Source organism: Bemisia tabaci, chromosome 1 (assembly GCF_918797505.1).
Source record: "Bemisia tabaci chromosome 1, PGI_BMITA_v3".
NCBI classification, from domain to species: domain Eukaryota; kingdom Metazoa; phylum Arthropoda; class Insecta; order Hemiptera; family Aleyrodidae; genus Bemisia; species Bemisia tabaci.
In genome coordinates, this window is record NC_092793.1 from 78,106,166 (window position 1) to 78,124,271 (window position 18,106).

The 18,106-nt window shown below is 42.4% G+C and overlaps 1 protein-coding gene across 2 annotated transcripts in view; it reads right to left on the reverse strand.

Annotated features, from left to right (window-relative positions):
• The window catches only part of LOC109044020 (tRNA (uracil-5-)-methyltransferase homolog A), a 47,921-nt gene extending 29,815 nt beyond the window's left edge, over positions 1-18,106 (reverse strand). The window contains exons 1-6 of one of the 2 annotated variants that reach the window (XM_019061475.2): positions 17,618-18,106; positions 16,601-16,786; positions 15,917-16,069; positions 10,789-10,984; positions 10,228-10,355; positions 8,454-8,707 (exon numbers count right to left, since the gene is read on the reverse strand). In XM_019061475.2, coding sequence (XP_018917020.1) covers positions 8,454-8,707; positions 10,228-10,355; positions 10,789-10,984; positions 15,917-16,069; positions 16,601-16,786; positions 17,618-17,944 — 1,244 coding nt within the window. In that variant the 5' untranslated portion in view covers positions 17,945-18,106. The remainder of the gene's footprint in view (positions 1-8,453; positions 8,708-10,227; positions 10,356-10,788; positions 10,985-15,916; positions 16,070-16,600; positions 16,787-17,617) is intronic. The other variant, XM_072306234.1, reaches the window with a different exon arrangement.

Genomic DNA, 18,106 nt, shown 5'->3' on the forward strand with positions numbered 1-18,106 from the left:
ACAGAAAATCACCGAGGTAGCAAGCGTATAAGTGCGAGAGAGACAGAAAATCGCCCAGGTAGGAAGCCTATAAGTGCGAGAGAGACAGAAAATAGCCAGGCGGCTAGCTAAAGTGTGCGAGAGAGATAGAAAATCGCCCAGGTAGGAAGCGTATAAGTGCGAGAGAGACAGCAAATAGCCAGGCGGGACTTGGGTGGTTTTTCCATCAAAGCAGCATCGCGTTCCCCCGCGACCCTCCGAGAGTGGTTGCACCCTCGGTTGCCCCGTTCAAGGGCACCCAGTGCGAGAGAGACAGAAAATCGCCCAGGTGGCAAGCGTATAAGTGCGAGTGAGATAGAAAATCGCCTTGCACGACGCGATTGTGTGCGAGAGAGACAGAAAATAGCCAGGCAGCTCGCGAAAGTGTGCGAGGGAGACAGAAAATCGCCCAGGTAGGAAGCGTATAAGTGCAAGAGAGACAGAAAATAGCCAGGCGGCTCGCTAAAGTGTGCGAGAGAGACAGAAAATCGCCCAGGTAGGAAGCGTATAAGTGCGAGAGAGACAGCAAATAGCCAGGCGGGACTTGAGTGGTTTTTCCATCAAAGCAGCATCGCGTTCCCCCGCGACCCTCCGAGAGTGGTTGCACCCTCGGTTGCCCCGTTCAAGGGCACCCAGTGCGAGAGAGACAGAAAATAGCCAGGCGGCTCACTAAAGTGTGCGAGAGAGACAGAAAATCGCCCAGGTAGGAAGCGTATAAGTGCGAGAGAGACAGCAAATAGCCAGGCGGGACTTGAGTGGTTTTTCCATCAAAGCAGTATCGCGTTCCCCCGCGACCCTCCGAGAGTGGTTCACCCTCGGTTGCCCCGTTCAAGGGCACCCAGTGCGAGAGAGACAGAAAATCACCGGGGTAGCAAGCGTATGAGTGCGAGAGAGACAGAAAATCGCCCAGGTAGGAAGCGTATAAGTGCGAGAGAGACAGAAAATAGCCAGGCCGCTCGCTAAAGTGTGCGAGAGAGATAGAAAATCGCCCAGGTAGGAAGCGTATAAGTGCGAGAGAGACAGCAAATAGCCAGGCGGGACTTGGGTGGTTTTTCCGTCAAAGCAGCATCGCGTTCCCCCGCGACCCTCCGAGAGTGGTTGCACCCTCGGTTGCCCCGTTCAAGGGCACCCAGTGCGAGAGAGACAGAAAATCACCGAGGTAGCAAGCGTATAAGTGCGAGAGAGACAGAAAATAGCCAGGCGGCTCGCTAAAGTGTGCGAGAGAGATAGAAAATCGCCCAGGTAGGAAGCGTATAAGTGCGAGAGAGACAGCAAATAGCCAGGCGGGACTTGGGTGGTTTTTCCATCAAAACAGCATCGCGTTACCTCGCGACCCTCCGAGAGTGGTTGCACCCTCGGTTGCCCCGTTCAAGGGCACCCAGTGCGAGAGAGACAGAAAACCGCCCTGGTAGGAAGCGTATAAGTGCGAGAGAGACAGAAAAAAGCCAGGCGCCTCGCTAAAGTGTGCGAGAGAGACAGAAAATCGCCCGGGTAGGAGGCTTATAAGTGCGAGAGAGACAGAAAATAGCCAGGCGGCTCGCTAAAGTGTGCGAGAGAGATAGAAAATCGCCCAGGTAGGAAGCGTATAAGTGCGAGAGAGACAGCAAATAGCCAGGCGGGACTTGGGTGGTTTTTCCATCAAAGCAGCATCGCGTTCCCCCGCGACCCTCCGAGAGTGGTTGCACCCTCGGTTGCCCGTTCAAGGGCACCCAGTGCGAGAGAGACAGAAAATCACCGAGGTAGCAAGCGTATAAGTGCGAGAGAGATAGAAAATCGCCTTGCACGACGCGATTGTGTGCGAGAGAGACAGAAAATAGCCAGGCAGCTCGCTAAAGTGTGCGAGGGAGACAGAAAATCGCCCAGGTAGGAAGCGTATACGTGCGAGAGAGACAGAAAATAGCCAGGCGGCTCGCTAAAGTATGCGAGAGAGACAGAAAATCGCCCAGGTAGGAAGCGTATAAGTGCGAGAGAGACAGCAAATAGCCAGGCGGGACTTGGGTGGTTTTTCCGTCAAAGCAGCATCGCGTTCCCCCGCGACCCTCCGAGAGTGGTTGCACCCTCGGTTGCCCCGTTCAAGGGCACCCAGTGCGACAGGGACAGAAAATCACCCAGGTAGCAAGCGTATAAGTGCGAGAGAGACAGAAAATCGCCCAAGTAGGAAGCGTATAAGTGCGAGAGAGATAGAAAATCGCCCAGGTAGGACGCGTATAAGTGCGAGAGAGATAGAAAATCGCCCAGGTAGGAAGCGTATAAGTGCGAGAGAGACAGCAAATAGCCAGGCGGGACTTGGGTGGTTTTTCCATCAAAGCAGCATCGCGTTCCCCCGCGACCCTCCGAGAGTGGTTGCACCCTCGGTTGCCCCGTTCAAGGGCACCCAGTGCGAGAGAGACAGAAAATCGCCCAGGAAGCAAGCGTATAAGTGCGAGAGAGATAGAAAATCGCCTTGCACGACGCGATTGAGTGCGAGAGAGACAGAAAATAGCCAAGCAGCTCGCTAAAGTGTGCAAGAGAGACAGAAAATCGCCCTGTTAGGAAGCGTATAAGTGCGAAAGAGACAGAAAATAGCCAGGCGGCTCGCTACGGTGTGCAAGAGAGACAGAAAATAGCCCAGGTAGGAAGCTTTTAAGTGCGAGGGAGACAGCAAATAGCCAGGCGGGACTTGGGTGGTTTTTCCGCAAAGCAGCAGCGCGTTCCCCCGCGACCCTTCGAGAGTGGTTGAACCCTGGGTTGGCCCGTTCAAGGAAACCCAGTGCGACAGAGACAGAAAATCACCCAGGTAGCAAGTGTATAAGTGCGAGAGAGACAGAAAATCGCCCAGGTAGGAAGCGTATAAGTGCGAGAGGGACAGAAAATAGCCAGGCGGCTCGCTAAAGTGTGCGAGAGAGACAGAAAATCGCCCAGGTAGGAAGCGTATAAGTGCGAGAGAGACAGCAAATAGCCAGGCGGGACTTGAATGGTTTTTCCATCAAAGCAGCATCGCGTTCCCCCGCGACCCTCCGAGAGTGGTTGCACCCTCGGTTGCCCCGTTCAAGGGCACCCAGTGCGAGAGAGACAGAAAATCACCGAGGTAGCAAGCGTATAAGTGCGAGAGAGACAGAAAATCGCCCAGGTAGGAAGCCTATAAGTGCGAGAGAGACAGAAAATAGCCAGGCGGCTCGCTAAAGTGTGCGAGAGAGATAGAAAATCGCCCAGGTAGGAAGCGTATAAGTGCGAGAGAGACAGCTAATAGCCAGGCGGGACTTGGGTGGTTTTTCCATCATAGCAGCATCGCGTTCCCCCGCGACCCTCCGAGAGTGGTTGCACCCTCGATTGCCCCGTTCAAGGGCACCCAGTGCGAGTGAGACAGAAAATCGCCTAGGTAGCAAGCGTATAAGTGCGAGAGAGATAGAAAATCGCCTTGCACGACGCGATTGTGTGCGAGAGAGACAGAAAATAGCCAGGCAGCTCGCTAAAGTGTGCGAGGGAGACAGAAAATCGCCCAGGTAGGAAGCGTATAAGTGCGAGAGAGACAGAAAATAGCCAGGCGGCTCGCTAAAGTGTGCGAGAGAGACAGAAAATCGCCCAGGTAGGAAGCGTATAAGTGCGAGAGAGACAGCAAATAGCCAGGCGGGACTTGAGTGGTTTTTCCATCAAAGCAGCATCGCGTTCCCCCGCGACCCTCCGAGAGTGGTTGCACCCTCGGTTGCCCCGTTCAAGGGCACCCAGTGCGAGAGAGACAGAAAATCACCGAGGTAGCAAGCGTATAAGTGCGAGAGAGACAGAAAATCGCCCAGGTAGGAAGCCTATAAGTGCGAGAGAGACAGAAAATAGCCAGGCGGCTCGCTAAAGTGTGCGAGAGAGATAGAAAATCGCCCAGGTAGGAAGCGTATAAGTGCGAGAGAGACAGCTAATAGCCAGGCGGGACTTGGGTGGTTTTTCCATCATAGCAGCATCGCGTTCCCCCGCGACCCTCCGAGAGTGGTTGCACCCTCGATTGCCCCGTTCAAGGGCACCCAGTGCGAGTGAGACTGAAAATCGCCTAGGTAGCAAGCGTATAAGTGCGAGAGAGATAGAAAATCGCCTTGCACGACGCGATTGTGTGCGAGAGAGACAGAAAATAGCCAGGCAGCTCGCTAAAGTGTGCGAGGGAGACAGAAAATCGCCCAGGTAGGAAGCGTATAAGTGCGAGAGAGACAGAAAATAGCCAGGCGGCTCGCTAAAGTGTGCGAGAGAGACAGAAAATCGCCCAGGTAGGAAGCGTATAAGTGCGAGAGAGACAGCAAATAGCCAGGCGGGACTTGAGTGGTTTTTCCATCAAAGCAGCATCGCGTTCCCCCGCGACCCTCCGAGAGTGGTTGCACCCTCGGTTGCCCCGTTCAAGGGCACCCAGTGCGAGAGAGACAGAAAATCACCGAGGTAGCAAGCGTATAAGTGCGAGAGAGACAGAAAATCGCCAGGCGGCTCGCTAAAGTGTGCGAGAGAGACAGAAAATCGCCCGGGTAGGATGCTTATAAGTGCGAGAGAGACAGCAAATAGCCAGGCGGGACTTGGGTGGTTTTTCCATCAAAGCAGCAGCGCGTTCCCCCGCGACCCTCCGAGAGTGGTTGCACCCTGGGTTGGCCCGTTCAAGGGTACCCAGTGCGACAGAGACAGAAAATCGCCCAGGAAGCAAGCGTATAAGTGCGAGAGAGATAGATAATCGCCTTGCACGACGCGATTGAGTGCGAGAGAGACAGAAAATAGCCAAGCAGCTCGCTAAAGTGTGCGAGAGAGACAGAAAATCGCCCTGGTAGGAAGCGTATAAGTGCGAAAGAGACAGAAAATAGCCAGGCGGCTCGCTACGGTGTGCAAGAGAGACAGAAAATAGCCCAGGTAGGAAGCTTTTAAGTGCGAGGGAGACAGCAAATAGCCAGGCGGGACTTGGGTGGTTTTTCCGCAAAGCAGCAGCGCGTTCCCCCGCGACCCTTCGAGAGTGGTTGAACCCTGGGTTGGCCCGTTCAAGGGCACCCTGTGCGACAGAGACAGAAAATCACCCAGGTAGCAAGTGTATAAGTGCGAGAGAGACAGAAAATCGCCCAGGTAGGAAGCGTATAAGTGCGAGAGAGATAGAAAATCGCCCAGGTAGGAAGCGTATAAGTGCGAGAGAGATAGAAAATCGCCCAGGTAGGAAGCGTATAAGTGCGAGAGAGACAGCAAATAGCCAGGCGGGACTTGGGTGGTTTTTCCGTCAAAGCAGCATCGCGTTCCCCTGCGACCCTCCGAGAGTGGTTGCACCCTCGGTTGCCCTGTTCAAGGGCTCCCGGTGCAAGAGAGACAGAAAATCGCCCAGGTAGCAAGCGTATAAGTGCGAGAGAGATAGAAAATCGCCTTGCACGACGCGATTGTGTTTGAGAGAGACAGAAAATAGCCCAGGTAGGAAGCGTATAAGTTCGAGAGAGGCAGCAAAGAGCCAGGCTGGACTTGCGTTGTTTTTACAGCAAAGGCGCATCGCGTTCTCCCGCGACCCTCTGAGAGCGGTTGCGCCCTCGGTTGCCCATGGCTGCTCGCTCAAGTGTGCGAGAGAGATGGAAAATCGCCTGGCGCGACGCTTGGGTGTGCGAGAGAGACAGAAAAAAACCAGGCGGCTCGCGCATAAGTGCGAGAGAGAATGAAAGTCGCACGGTTGGACGTGCGTTGTTTTTACGGCAAAGGCGCATCGCGTTCCCCCGCGACCCTCTAAGAGCGGTTGCCCTTGGCGGGACGCTTTAGTGTGCGAGAGAGAAAGAAAATCGGCTGGCGGGACGCTTGGGTGTGCGAAAGAGACACATAACAGCCACGCGAACACACATTCAAGAGTCAGTAAATCGCATTTAAATGTGAATAGGGATGCCCACCAGTTAAGGGATACCTGTAGTTTTATTTCCTTCCTTTAAATACCGATCTTAAAGATAGGAGTGAAAGAAAAAACTACTACAACCAAGAATACACTATATTCACTTCTCAAGTTAGTATTCTTCCCATACAACAAGAGTCTTTTGGTGAAAAATCTGGGCCCCCAATCAATTGCTTTTTTAATGCAATGGCCGGTTAATGAGATTTTCCTAGCGCTTTTTTCAGTTAAGCGAGCCTCTCTTGAGTAAAATTGTTGGGAGGAGGGTTGTGGAAACCGAACATACCATCACTTTTATTCCCCAGATGCATTTCACATGCAGTTAGAACCATTCAGTAAAAATGTGAGCAATCTTTGAGTTGCTACTCCAAAGTTGGGGCCAATAATTGGCGTAATTTCGGTGTTTTTCAGTTTTGCGCGCCTTTTTTGGGCAAAAACTCGAAGTAAAAGATATATAAACCCAAAATACCATTGATTTTATTTTTCAAACATATTGTAGACACATTAAGGACCATTCAGGCAAAAACTGAGCGATTTATGAGTTGCTACTCCAAAGTTAGGGCCGACAATTAGCGTAATTTCAGTGTTTTTCAGTTTTGCGGGCCTTTTTTGGGCAAAAACTCGAAGTAAAAGATATTTAAACCCAAAATACCATTGATTGTATATTTCAAACATATTATACACACAGTAAGGACCATTCAGGCAAAAAATGAGCGATTTTTGAGTTGACTTTTCAGGGTAATGGTCGATTATCGGAATCATTTTGGTGTTATTTTCAGTTTTTTACGCCTTTTTTGGACAAAAGTGAAAAAAAAAGATACTAAAGCCCAAAACACCATCAGAATTGTTCTTTAGGCGTCTTTCTAATACTCTTAGGAGCATTTTAAAAAAAATTGGAGCAAAAAATAACTTGCAGCTCAAAAGTTATGGGCATTTGAAGAGGGGAAGGTTTTGTCGCCAAAATCACAACAAACAATCAACCGCAGAACATCAATGAGTGAAGTCGAACATTTCATGCATTTTTTTCTCAAATCTACATACTTTCATTGACATTGTGTCAAATTTTCACTTCAATCCGACGAAAAATGGGCCCGGTGTGAATTTTATTGGGAAAAATGACCCTCTCTTTCTCGGAAGTTCGAAACGTCACTTTCTTGAAAATTCTTAAAACTTCAAAAATTCATATCTCAGTGAGTTTTTCGATTTGAGACCTAATATTTTGCAGAAGTTCATTATTTGGTGGTCTGATCAAGAAAAAAATTTATCATCAAAATCCGAGTCGGGCGGTTGCATGGCTGGTAGGTTCTATATGAAATGACCCTGATATTCAATTCCTGTCTCTACAATTATGTCGCATTTGAACTTGTTAGTAAACACTAATTTTTTCTTGTTCCTTTCCCTCTCCCTCTCCCCCTTCTTCTTCCCTCTTTCAACACAAAGGGCAAGTAAATTGGGAAGTTAGTGATATCCCCTATAAATTTTGTATTTTTGCAACATGCTTGAAATAGGCTGCAAAATAATTCACTTTGACTCACTTGGAACTCATTTTTGCAAGGACAGATTGCGTGAATGGACCACTATTGTTTTGACAGAATTGGGATCAGAGTCATTGTACCTTTGGGTTTTGGTTCTCTTGTAACAGTTAGAGTTACAGGAAAACACTGTACATCCGCCTATATTCCTAATGAAATGAAATTCCATTAAAAATGATAACACCAGTCAATTCATTGGTCTGGGATGCACAAATAGTTGGAGCATGTTGTGAAAATAAAAAATATTAAAGGGATGCCACTGATTTTACAATAAACTGGCATGTTCCACGGAAAAAGGGGGACAGCGAGGGAAAAACAGAGGAATAAAAAAAAAACTCACAGCAAAATTCAAGAGCAATAGATAAGTTGAGGTGGGCACCTAGCACTCCATCCACCAGTAACAGAGGATCTAATTGGCATCAAGGCATTATCAGCACATGGCGTGTCACACAGTAGATTTTGTACCGAACATTCGATTTTAAGGGGCTCATTAGGATTTCCTAGATGTTTAGTGGCAAAAACGTATCCTGATCTCTCCTTGTTGGCTCGGCAAAAAAATGTTTGACAAAGCATTTCTGCTCTTAGTTTAAATGCTATTAATAATACTGGGTATTACTCAGTTGATGTTAGCTCAATAAAAATAATTTTTGACCCAAAATATTTCGAGGAGTAATCTCTGCTAGGGTTAATGTTACTGATTTCACTATGTACATATTATTTGATCAATCTTAGCTTGGAGAGAATTTCTAAGACAATACTGCCAAGCTAAGGAAAAAGGATGTACAAACATTCGAGAATTGCCAAAATTCCTCCAGTAAAATGTTTATTTTTATGAAGCGTTCTTACTTATTTAAATCTGATTGCAAATAAAATGATCTGAAAAATTGGAGGAAAAATATTCACATATTTCTCTGAAAATTAGTATTTTATCGAAGGAAATTTGGCAATGCCTGAAGGTTCATACGGCGTTTTTCTTCAGCATGACAGAGTGCTTGACATTAAATCTCATATTTGACATACTAGGTTTAGAAAAGATAAAAGGGGCAAAAAGTCACCTGGCACAATGAGTCTGAAAATAGATGCTGGTAGGATTGCAAGATTTGCCTTCACCGATAGTAAAATAGTCCACAAGGTCAGTTTGAAGTTTTAAAATCTCATCCTCCGAGAGACTTTGTGGATCCACCTGAACTATCAGCATCAACTGATTCATGGCAAAACTCTTCCGCACTGTAAGCATGCGCCAATGACCAGAATGATGTTCTGGATCATATATATCCAATGATGAATTTTGAACATATTTTTCAAAAAGCTGTTGGGTATAAAAACAAGGAGTTATAACTCATTTGAAAATAGATTATTGTCGATGGGAAAAATCTCATCTATCTTTTAATTAATATGCAGTGCAAGGGAGGGACCGAAAAATCAATTGGCTGACTTTTGGAGTGGAATAATAGATTCACTGTTTTGGTGCTTGCATTTAATTTTTGCATGGGTCCTTAGGACTAACTCACCTGAAAAAGTCAACTATTTTCCTTGTGCTGTCAACAGAATATAGGCATGTTACCCATTTTTTACCAATCTAAACTAAGGAGGGGTATCGATGAGGGCCTTTTTTGGCCCCCTCCTAGAATCTGGAAATTTATGCGGGTTTTCCAAGTTGACTCAATGTAGTTCACGGAAATAATCATGATTTAGCCCCTAGGCCACTGGATACGTGTTAAACGGTTGCCTAAACATAGGTCTGCAAGCGCATTTTAGCGAAAATTCGTGTTTTTTTATCACTCCGAGACTTTTTTGACACCAAGCACAACGTCTAACTAAAACGAGCTTTTGATATGTTATTAAGGAGGTTTTCGGACATATTCTAACCATGGTTTGGTTTTAGTTAGATGATGCGCTCATAGTAAAAGAAAACTTTTTCAAAAGCCGATGTTTAAGGGACATCCGTTAAAATCATAGGGAACGCGTCTCTCCAAATGTATGCACGCTCCGTAATATTATCGAGGGCAGTTATCAAGCCTTATTAAACCCTGAAAAGGAGATTTTCTTTAATTGTGGTAAAAAAAAACCCTAACGACGTAACTCCCTAAGATTTTTGCGGATATAAATGTCGATTTTTGAAAAAGTTTTCTTTTACTATGAGCGCATCATCTAACTAAAACCAAACCAGGGTTAAAATGTGTCCCAAAGTCTCCTTGATAACATATCAAAAGCTCGTTTTAACTAGACGTTGCGCTCGGTGTCCAAAAAGCCTCGGAGTGATAGAAAAACACAAATTTTCGCTAAAATACGCCTGCAGACCTATGTTTATTCAACCGTTAACACGTATCCAGTGGCCTAGGGGCTAAATCATGATTATTTCCGTAAGCTACATTGAGTCAACTTGGAAAACCCGTATATATTTCCGGATTCTAGGTGGGGGCCAAAAAGGGCCCTTATCGATACCCCTCCTTTGGTGAAATTGCAAACTGTTTGTAGGGAAATCTAATTTCGATTTCATAAACAAATCTATAAAAAAGGTGATAAAAATTGCGAACTCACTTATGCTGTAGAAATTTAGTTGGGACATCGCTGCCGGCTGATGATGGGGCCATCTCGACCTCGAAATGCGTCCCAACTAAATTACTACAGCACAGGTGAGTTCGCTATTTTTATCACCTTTTTTATAAAATTGTCTTGTGACTGTCCCCTATAAAAGTTTCTATAAACAAATCTGTTTGATCTAAATGAAATTATTTACCTACTTGGTAATGAATTTAGGTCCCACAATTTGTTCGACAAAACAAATCATGTGAAAGCATTAAAAACAGCAGGAATCGAAATAATTACCCAAACAGCCTGTTTTATTTCTTCAGGAACATTCACCAAATCAGGAGGAATTGGTGCCACTAATTTAGTTCCTTGAGCGTAAGTTCCTAAACGAAAACCAACTGTTTTTCGTTTATTTTCATCAAGACCTGGGACAAAAAACAGAATGATACAAAATTAAAAGCTATTTAACATTTTTTCAATTCTTTTGCTATGAGAACCTATGAGATTAGTGCTTATCATTTGTCACTAATTCATAAGGCCGGTGAATTTCATCTGAATGTATTAGATCTTTCCGATGAAACAGTTTCTTTTTTGTAAAATTGCTACGACTGTCTTATGGAAGGCTTCTCTTGCTTTAACGAGAAACTAATTCATGTCAATTTTTCTATAGGTACCTCAAAGAGAAGCTTTTAAAGTCTTTAGATAACATTCATTCTGATATTGGGGGTCTTAAAATATGAAAGCCTGCCCATCGCTTTACATACAAAAACAGTGACTCATAAATTGCAAAAGGATGCACATAAATTTCTGTGCAGATATCATTGAACAATTTAGAAACAGTCTTAAAAAAAGGTTTACCTATTGTAAATTCGCACTTGTTACGATATCCTTCCAGACGATCATGAGCAGTTCGAACACCCAAAAATTCACAAGGCATACCATTGAACTTTTCCTTTTGTTCCTTCAAATGATCAGTTAGATCTTTGTTTGCAAAGGATAGCTGAGTGCTGATGTTCCGTAAGATTTCTCTTGCTTTATCTTCTTTAGATTGTACCTGTTAAAATATATTGGGAATGAAGAACTAAGTATGACGAAAAAACCCAGTGTCTATAAACAGAGCACTGATCAACAATTGGTTATATCCATGAAAAAAATAAAAACATGTTAACTAAAATTTGAATTAATTAGGAGACCTTTTAGATGCAGTTCAAAGCAATTGTGTCGGCAGACAAAATCACATTGATTCAAATGGGATGAAACAGGCTGATCTACAAAAATGCTTTCTGTACCAATAACACGGGTCTAACAAGATTGGAGTGTGTTTTGAAGAGGCATGTAAGCGCCATTTGTGAATAGAAAAATCACAATGTTGACTTGAAAGTGGGGGTGGGGATCATGGTTAGCATCAGGTGGTCACATAAGGCAAAGTGATCGCATTTTGGCGCTCTTCTTATCAAACACAAAAAAGGTTTTCCACAGTTGAGGGGGTAACATGTATCCCAACCTAGTTTTTAGCGGCTCTGGTGCTTGCACTAGAGCTGCTATTCCGGACGGTCCCAGCTGGGGAGTATCAATGCAGCATGTTACATTGTAGAGACCGCGCGTTGGTTGATGGGAATCGGCGCCATTTTCGGCTATGTTCCTTGTCATGACTTTATTTTATTGCATACTGTTTTATTGTTAGTCAATGCTATGTTGTGTATTGTATTTTTGGAATCATGGTGATACAGTCAACAATTCAAAACTTGTTTGTGCTTTTATCTCGTGATGGAAAAAATGTACTTTACGTTCAAAATTTGAAAATTTGAATTTTAAAGTTTTCGCGGTTAAGGAAGCTTTAACCACTGGGTTGGAGCTTCCTAGTCATTTACTCGATATCAGCTGATAGCAAACAAAGGTTACCAGGGAAACCGTAAACGTCTAACAACTATCGTGGCCATTGGGGCGATTATTGAAATGATATCGACTGTATGTCGCCGCTTACGACAGGACATAGCCCTATCTTAACTGTGTAATATATCGCAATTCGATATTGTTTTGATTTTTAAAAGGAGCAATTCATTCATACAGTTCCGATTAGTTTTGGCGAACGGGCCCTTAACCTACGGCACTCGGCTCATGGGAATTTTTTAACTCTAAATTTTTTAACCTAACTCTTCCATTCCGGGAACATATTTATTGAAAACGGCGACTTTTTCAACAGTCCTATTTTTATCTACAACATCTAAGTGGCCCTTCATAATCATTTAATTTTGGCCCCTGGCCAGAAAAAGGTTCGGAAATTGCAGTGATTTTGCCGAAAATGCTGAAGTAAGTAAATTTGGGCATTTTTTTTCCTTCTTCAAACTCTGTGGAGAAGCACTTCTCCTCCAGTACATCTATTTTTTTACTTATCTCTCGCAAGGTACATTTACAGAAGGTGTGTTCCAGTATTAACAGTTCAGATTCGTGGTTTTTTTATTATAACGCTTATTTCGGAAAGCAATTATTACATTGTTCAATTCTACTGACTTTCAACACTCGATTATACTCCCGGCAAATTCTGCAGCAGCGTTTCAAATGTTGACTCTAATGCTTCCAACAGCCATCCGATGTCTAAGGGTTTATCCCTAGATTTAGGGATTTTCCGGAATTTCCAGGGATTTAGGGATTTTTCAGGAAATCTAGGGATTTTTTTTTGATGAGGTAAAGTTACCAAAAATCAACTTTTTAACCTCAATTCTAGCTTCGACAATCGAAAACATTTTTTCATCTATATTTTGTAGGCCTTTTTGGCAACACTATTTTCCCCGCAAATAAGCCGGAAATTAAAACGATTGCGTCCTTCGATGTACTTGACATTCAACTGCATTCAACCTGTTAATAATAAGAAATCAACTAATATTCTTTCATTTTATTGGTCTGGATTAGCACTGCTTTCAGAGAGCGCCAAAATTCAAACGAGCCAATCAGATTTAAATATTGCAAATCGCTACATCGAATGACATCATGATTCTTCGTTAAAAATGGCGCTTTTTGCAAAATCTAGGGATTTTTTAAGTATATTTGAGCAAATCTGGGGATTTAGGGATTTTTAGCGAAATCTAGGCATTTTTTTTCTTCCCCGCTAGGGATTTAATATCGGAAGACTGGCTTCCAGTATCGTAGCGTTGATCGTCGCTGATGTCGAAATGGAACCTAATGCCGGACTTACTGTAACACCTCCATTCCTCAATTCCGGTGAGGAATACGTCTCTACCCTTAACTCAATATAAATATACAAATTGATAAGTGAGTGCTTTAGTCTCCTGAAAACAGAATTGCGAAACTTAAAATTGGAGAAAAATGATGAGTAAATGAAAAAATGGAACCAATTGATGGGATATGTCGCATGCCATTCTGACACAAAATATGGCGTCTATCGAATCACCTTAACTAAATAAAATAACCAAATTTTCAACTCTCAAACTATCAACTATCAACTATCAAATTTCAAACTATCAAAATTTCCAACAATGACAAAAATGATTGTAATATACCTATAATGTAATGAAATATACACGCTCTAATCATTTAATTTGTATTACCTTTATGTTATGTACCTACATGTTATACTATTTTTCTAATAAATTTTGCCAACATGCTTTTCAATTCAGTCTACAACATTTCATTCCGACGTGGCAATAATGATTTATAATGCCCCTAATCCATTAAAATGAATTACAATAGTAATGCCGCATTATAATGTCGTATTATACATCGCAACGATTCATGTCCTACTGATTATTGATTATTGTAAGATGAATTCTGTTTTCTCTGATTGTATGTTTCATACGTGCGAAGCAAGTACGGGTCACTAGAAACGTGGTTCGTACGGGTGGCTGATGAAATTGATCTTCGAATACCTTTTGATGAGCTAGGGAAATGGAACCATCTGCATCTCATGGACAATAAATAGTTGCCGTAATTAAGGTCATCCCGTGATTAAGGTGCCGTGATTTAAGTCATAAATTCTTCATCTAATTCTTGATTCATCTCCAAAATGTCTGCTAAAGCTTTCATGCGCTTCTCCTTGTATGCATGAATGAGCAAATTGGGTATCGAACAAGCGGACACTTTTTGAAAATTTAGATGATTCTGGACAATATCGTACAGAAGTCCACGAGCTGCAGATAGAACCATTACCTCTAGCTCATCAAAAGTTATTCGAAGATCATTCAACAACCTCTTTGACAAGTTGCAAAAACTTTTCGTTAACAATAGTGTCACACGGTACTAGGAATATTTACTATTTAACGAACCTTATATTTCCCTGACTTAGTCCTAAATTATAGAAGTATGCGTTACTTTTCCAGCAATCCAAAAAAACAATTATACAAAAAACCAATTCCTACACTTTCAGATATAAAAATGCAAATTTTTTGCAGCCTCGCTAAACGACTTATCAACCAGAGATTTTTTAGGAAGCGGACCTCCAAAGAGCTTTCAAAATTAAAAGTATACAACAAGTGATAATGCCATGTATTCGCCATATCAAAGCCCAATACACATTTATACACCGGCTACGTAAATCTGCTAAGTTACAAAACATGAATCGACAGTTGTCGGATTGTACATCAATGACAAAATGTGTCTAGGCCCTCATTCTTGACTACAACTACTGCCCCCAGAGCCGCTCTCCGACGCCAATGCGTTGGAGCTTCCTGCTTGTTTCAGTTTGTAGGAACAACAATAGGTGTCCAAAAAGGTGCGTTTCATTGGCTTACCATCGCAATCTTGTCAAGCAAATTTGATGAAACATTTGATGCTTTAGAGGGAAGGAGTTCACATACCCCGTCGGAAATTTTTATGAGGGAAAGAGAGAAAAAAGAACTGAATACCAAAGTTTATGTTGATGACTTAGAGTTATTGGAATCTCTTCGTTTTCCAATACCCTGGCTTCCAAAATTTCCAAATTCCCTGCCTTTTTGCTGACTTTCTTTGACCTTTGGACAAAACTTCCACTTAGATTTTCTCATTTGATTATAACTTAAGCTAAACTTCTGACACATTTTTCACTTGTAGAGATTTAAATTACATAAAAAGGCACACGGAAGTTATTCGTTTTCTGGAATGGCATCTGCTGAAGTGGCTGAGTGGATGTGCCACTTGTAAAATTCCTTGACTTTCCCCAAGAATAGAGCTCATGTCAGTATGAGGGATTTGTAATCAATGTGCAATTTCTCAAATAAAATTTTGCAAGAAACACAATGGTGCCACTGGTTTTTCTGCAACGGACTCCAAACCTTCAAGAAAAGGTGGCAATGGAGGGGATATTCACGCTTTGCTGAGAGTCCTCCTCATATCCAGTCAAACTCTCCATGTACAGATAGGGAGTAAATACATTATCAGGGTTGCCACATTATTTGAGGACACCAATGCAGGAACCACAGCAAACCTGCTAGTGTATTTGCTCCTTATTTGAGCATGGCGAGTTTGACTAGATATAGAGGCGGACTCTCAGAGTAGCAAGGGGGATCTCCTCCAAAATAGCCTCGACTTTGGAAGCTTCTTTTGAGCTGAAGAGTCCGTTTCAGAGAAAACTATTGACACCATTGTGTTTCTTGCAAAATTTAATACAAGAAAAGGTATTTAAATCGGAAATTCCTCACACATGCAAGAGCTCCACCAGAATGTCTACTATAACAGGCTGACCAAAAATCAGTTCTTTTACAGTACATTCCCAAGAAATTCAGTACCTCCTGAACAGAAAAATTCGGGACTTTTTTAGTACCTCAAATAGACGAAATTTGATAAATATCAAAAATTTGAAGTTCTCGCTCAAAATGCTACAAAAATTACAAAAAATGGAAAAATTCTGGACCATCTTACAGAATTTCCGCACTTTTTCAGTACTTCCGGACCGCTCTTAAAAATTCAGTACTATTTCCGGACTTGTATATATCCTGTCCACTCCCTGACTTTTCCAGGATAGCACAGAGTGCTGAATTAAAGTGTATGGACTTACTTGTTTCTCATAAGGTAAATTACATAAGGGGACCACACTGTGCTTTAGCGCTTCATCCTGGGATTCAAAGGCAAGTTTTGGCTTTTTAGGATTAGCCTCTTGGTCTTCTTCTAGTCTCCTCTTTACAAGAGGGTCTGGACATGCATCTGCCAGCTGTCAAGAAAACCACGTTTTAAAAGAAAGAGGAAAATATAGGTATTAATTTTCTACTCACATAAATTTCTTTTGATGAGTTTCTTCTCTAAAAAGTATTTAAACGGATGTGAGACCAAACTTACAGAAAGATCCTTTGGATTCCCATCTTTTGAAAAAATTTCAAGCTTCTTAAAGGGATTTTTCCACCATCTCAAGCAATCTAAAGATTTGTAAGCAATCTAACAGAACTGACGCATGAATCAGGAAAGAAAGTTTTTATGTTTCCTTGAACAAGCATTTTAAACAGCAAAACCAAAAGTAGTCATTATCACAGCACTAGATTTTAGAAGTGAGACTTCCAAAAAGGCACATCATTTCTTTAAAATATATGGAAGATTTGAACTTGGCTATTTTGCCCAGCTGCTTAGATTGTTATCTATTTGGTAAAATTACTGAAGAAATTTGATTTGTCATCAAACATTGAAACATACTGTTAAATTCTGGCATACAGGAATCATATACGTTAAATTTAAAATGCTTTTTTTGTACCTGTGCAGACAGGGTTTTCTTCTTCCACTCAAAGTTATTGAGAACCTCCAATGCTTTCTGCCTGTCCTCATCTGATCTAAAACAAACATACATCCACGGGGAACCCATGTTTCGTCTGTTATTTTTTGGTGGTTTAAGCTTACTTGGGTTTAATTTCAGTTTATGCGACATCAGTTTCTTGAATTCCTGAAAAGAGAAAGGAAGTTATAAATGTAACAAGGGTAGGTATGTCATCATCTGAGATCTTTGCTTTTTCATCACTTTTTTTACTCATCCATTACTTCCTAGTACTTTCTCTTTTTAACAGTTTTTTGAAATCTTTACCTTTTTAGGTATTGTCTTTTCCTCTTCTATCTTTTAGGTAGGTACCTCAAATGCATTATGAACGCAGACACAGGCTGATTCTCTTGTGTAAGAGAATTCAAATTGGGAGAGAGAAATGTGGGAATTCTGGAGGAATGAACTGCACCATGTAGAATCTAACTACGAATTAGCAGAAACTTGTTGAAGTAACTTTTGTAAACGAATTGAGCACCTCCAGAGCTTTTTCTGTAAATTCATTCCAAAAATCCTCACTTTCAGAAAGTACCTTAACATTAAAAATCCAAACATTTTCTGTACTTCTGTGCTTACTGATCTTTCAAAATCAGTGTATTCTCCATGGAAGATTAAGTACATCCTGTTAGAGGTGTTCACTGCCCATGCAGAATCTGAACTTAGACTTCCCTGGGTATTCTAGGAAAATTCAAGAACCTTTGTTAATGTCTGTAGCTCTCAATGGATAACAGTGAAAGTTTGCAGGCTCCGTTTATACGCCTGAAAATTTCCATGGAAGGAGGAATGAGTTCCAAAGGAATTCTACAGTTTTCAAGCCCAACCAAATCATGCTCCCTACAAACAATGCTTACATGGAACTTTTTTGGGAGGCAAGATGTCTAGAAGTTTAGATCTTCCTGTGTAAGCTACGGAAGAGGGAGAATAAGATTAAAATGTACTGTAAGCCATGTGGAGACTTACATTAATACCGTAGTATTTTGGCAGGTTCCTGATCATGAGTTTGAACTTTTCAGCTGTAAAATTATCCCGCTCCAGGTATGCAAAGGGATTGCGTTCTTCTGACACTTCATTGGGTTGTGATGAGGCTTTCACATTTGTTCTTTCCTCATCGCACATGTTATTTTTCACATCGGCTTCATGGGTGTTAAGGACCTTAGACTCATCGACACATGCCTCATGCTTGACTTGAGTATCAGAGGCAATTCCATCAGATATGATTTCTTGATGATTTGGAGGTTCTTCAGCAGAACCAGGATCATCATGGAGTTCGGGTAAAATTTCAGCCATGAAGGCGACTTCGACAAAAGAAAAGAAAAGTAAATAAAATACCGTTGCGTGCAAAGAATTAAGGAAGTAAACCAAGTTGGATTGAACCACAGAATAATTTAATTCTATGATTGAACACAAGACACTACCTATCTACCGACACAGACACATGCTCGCATGCCT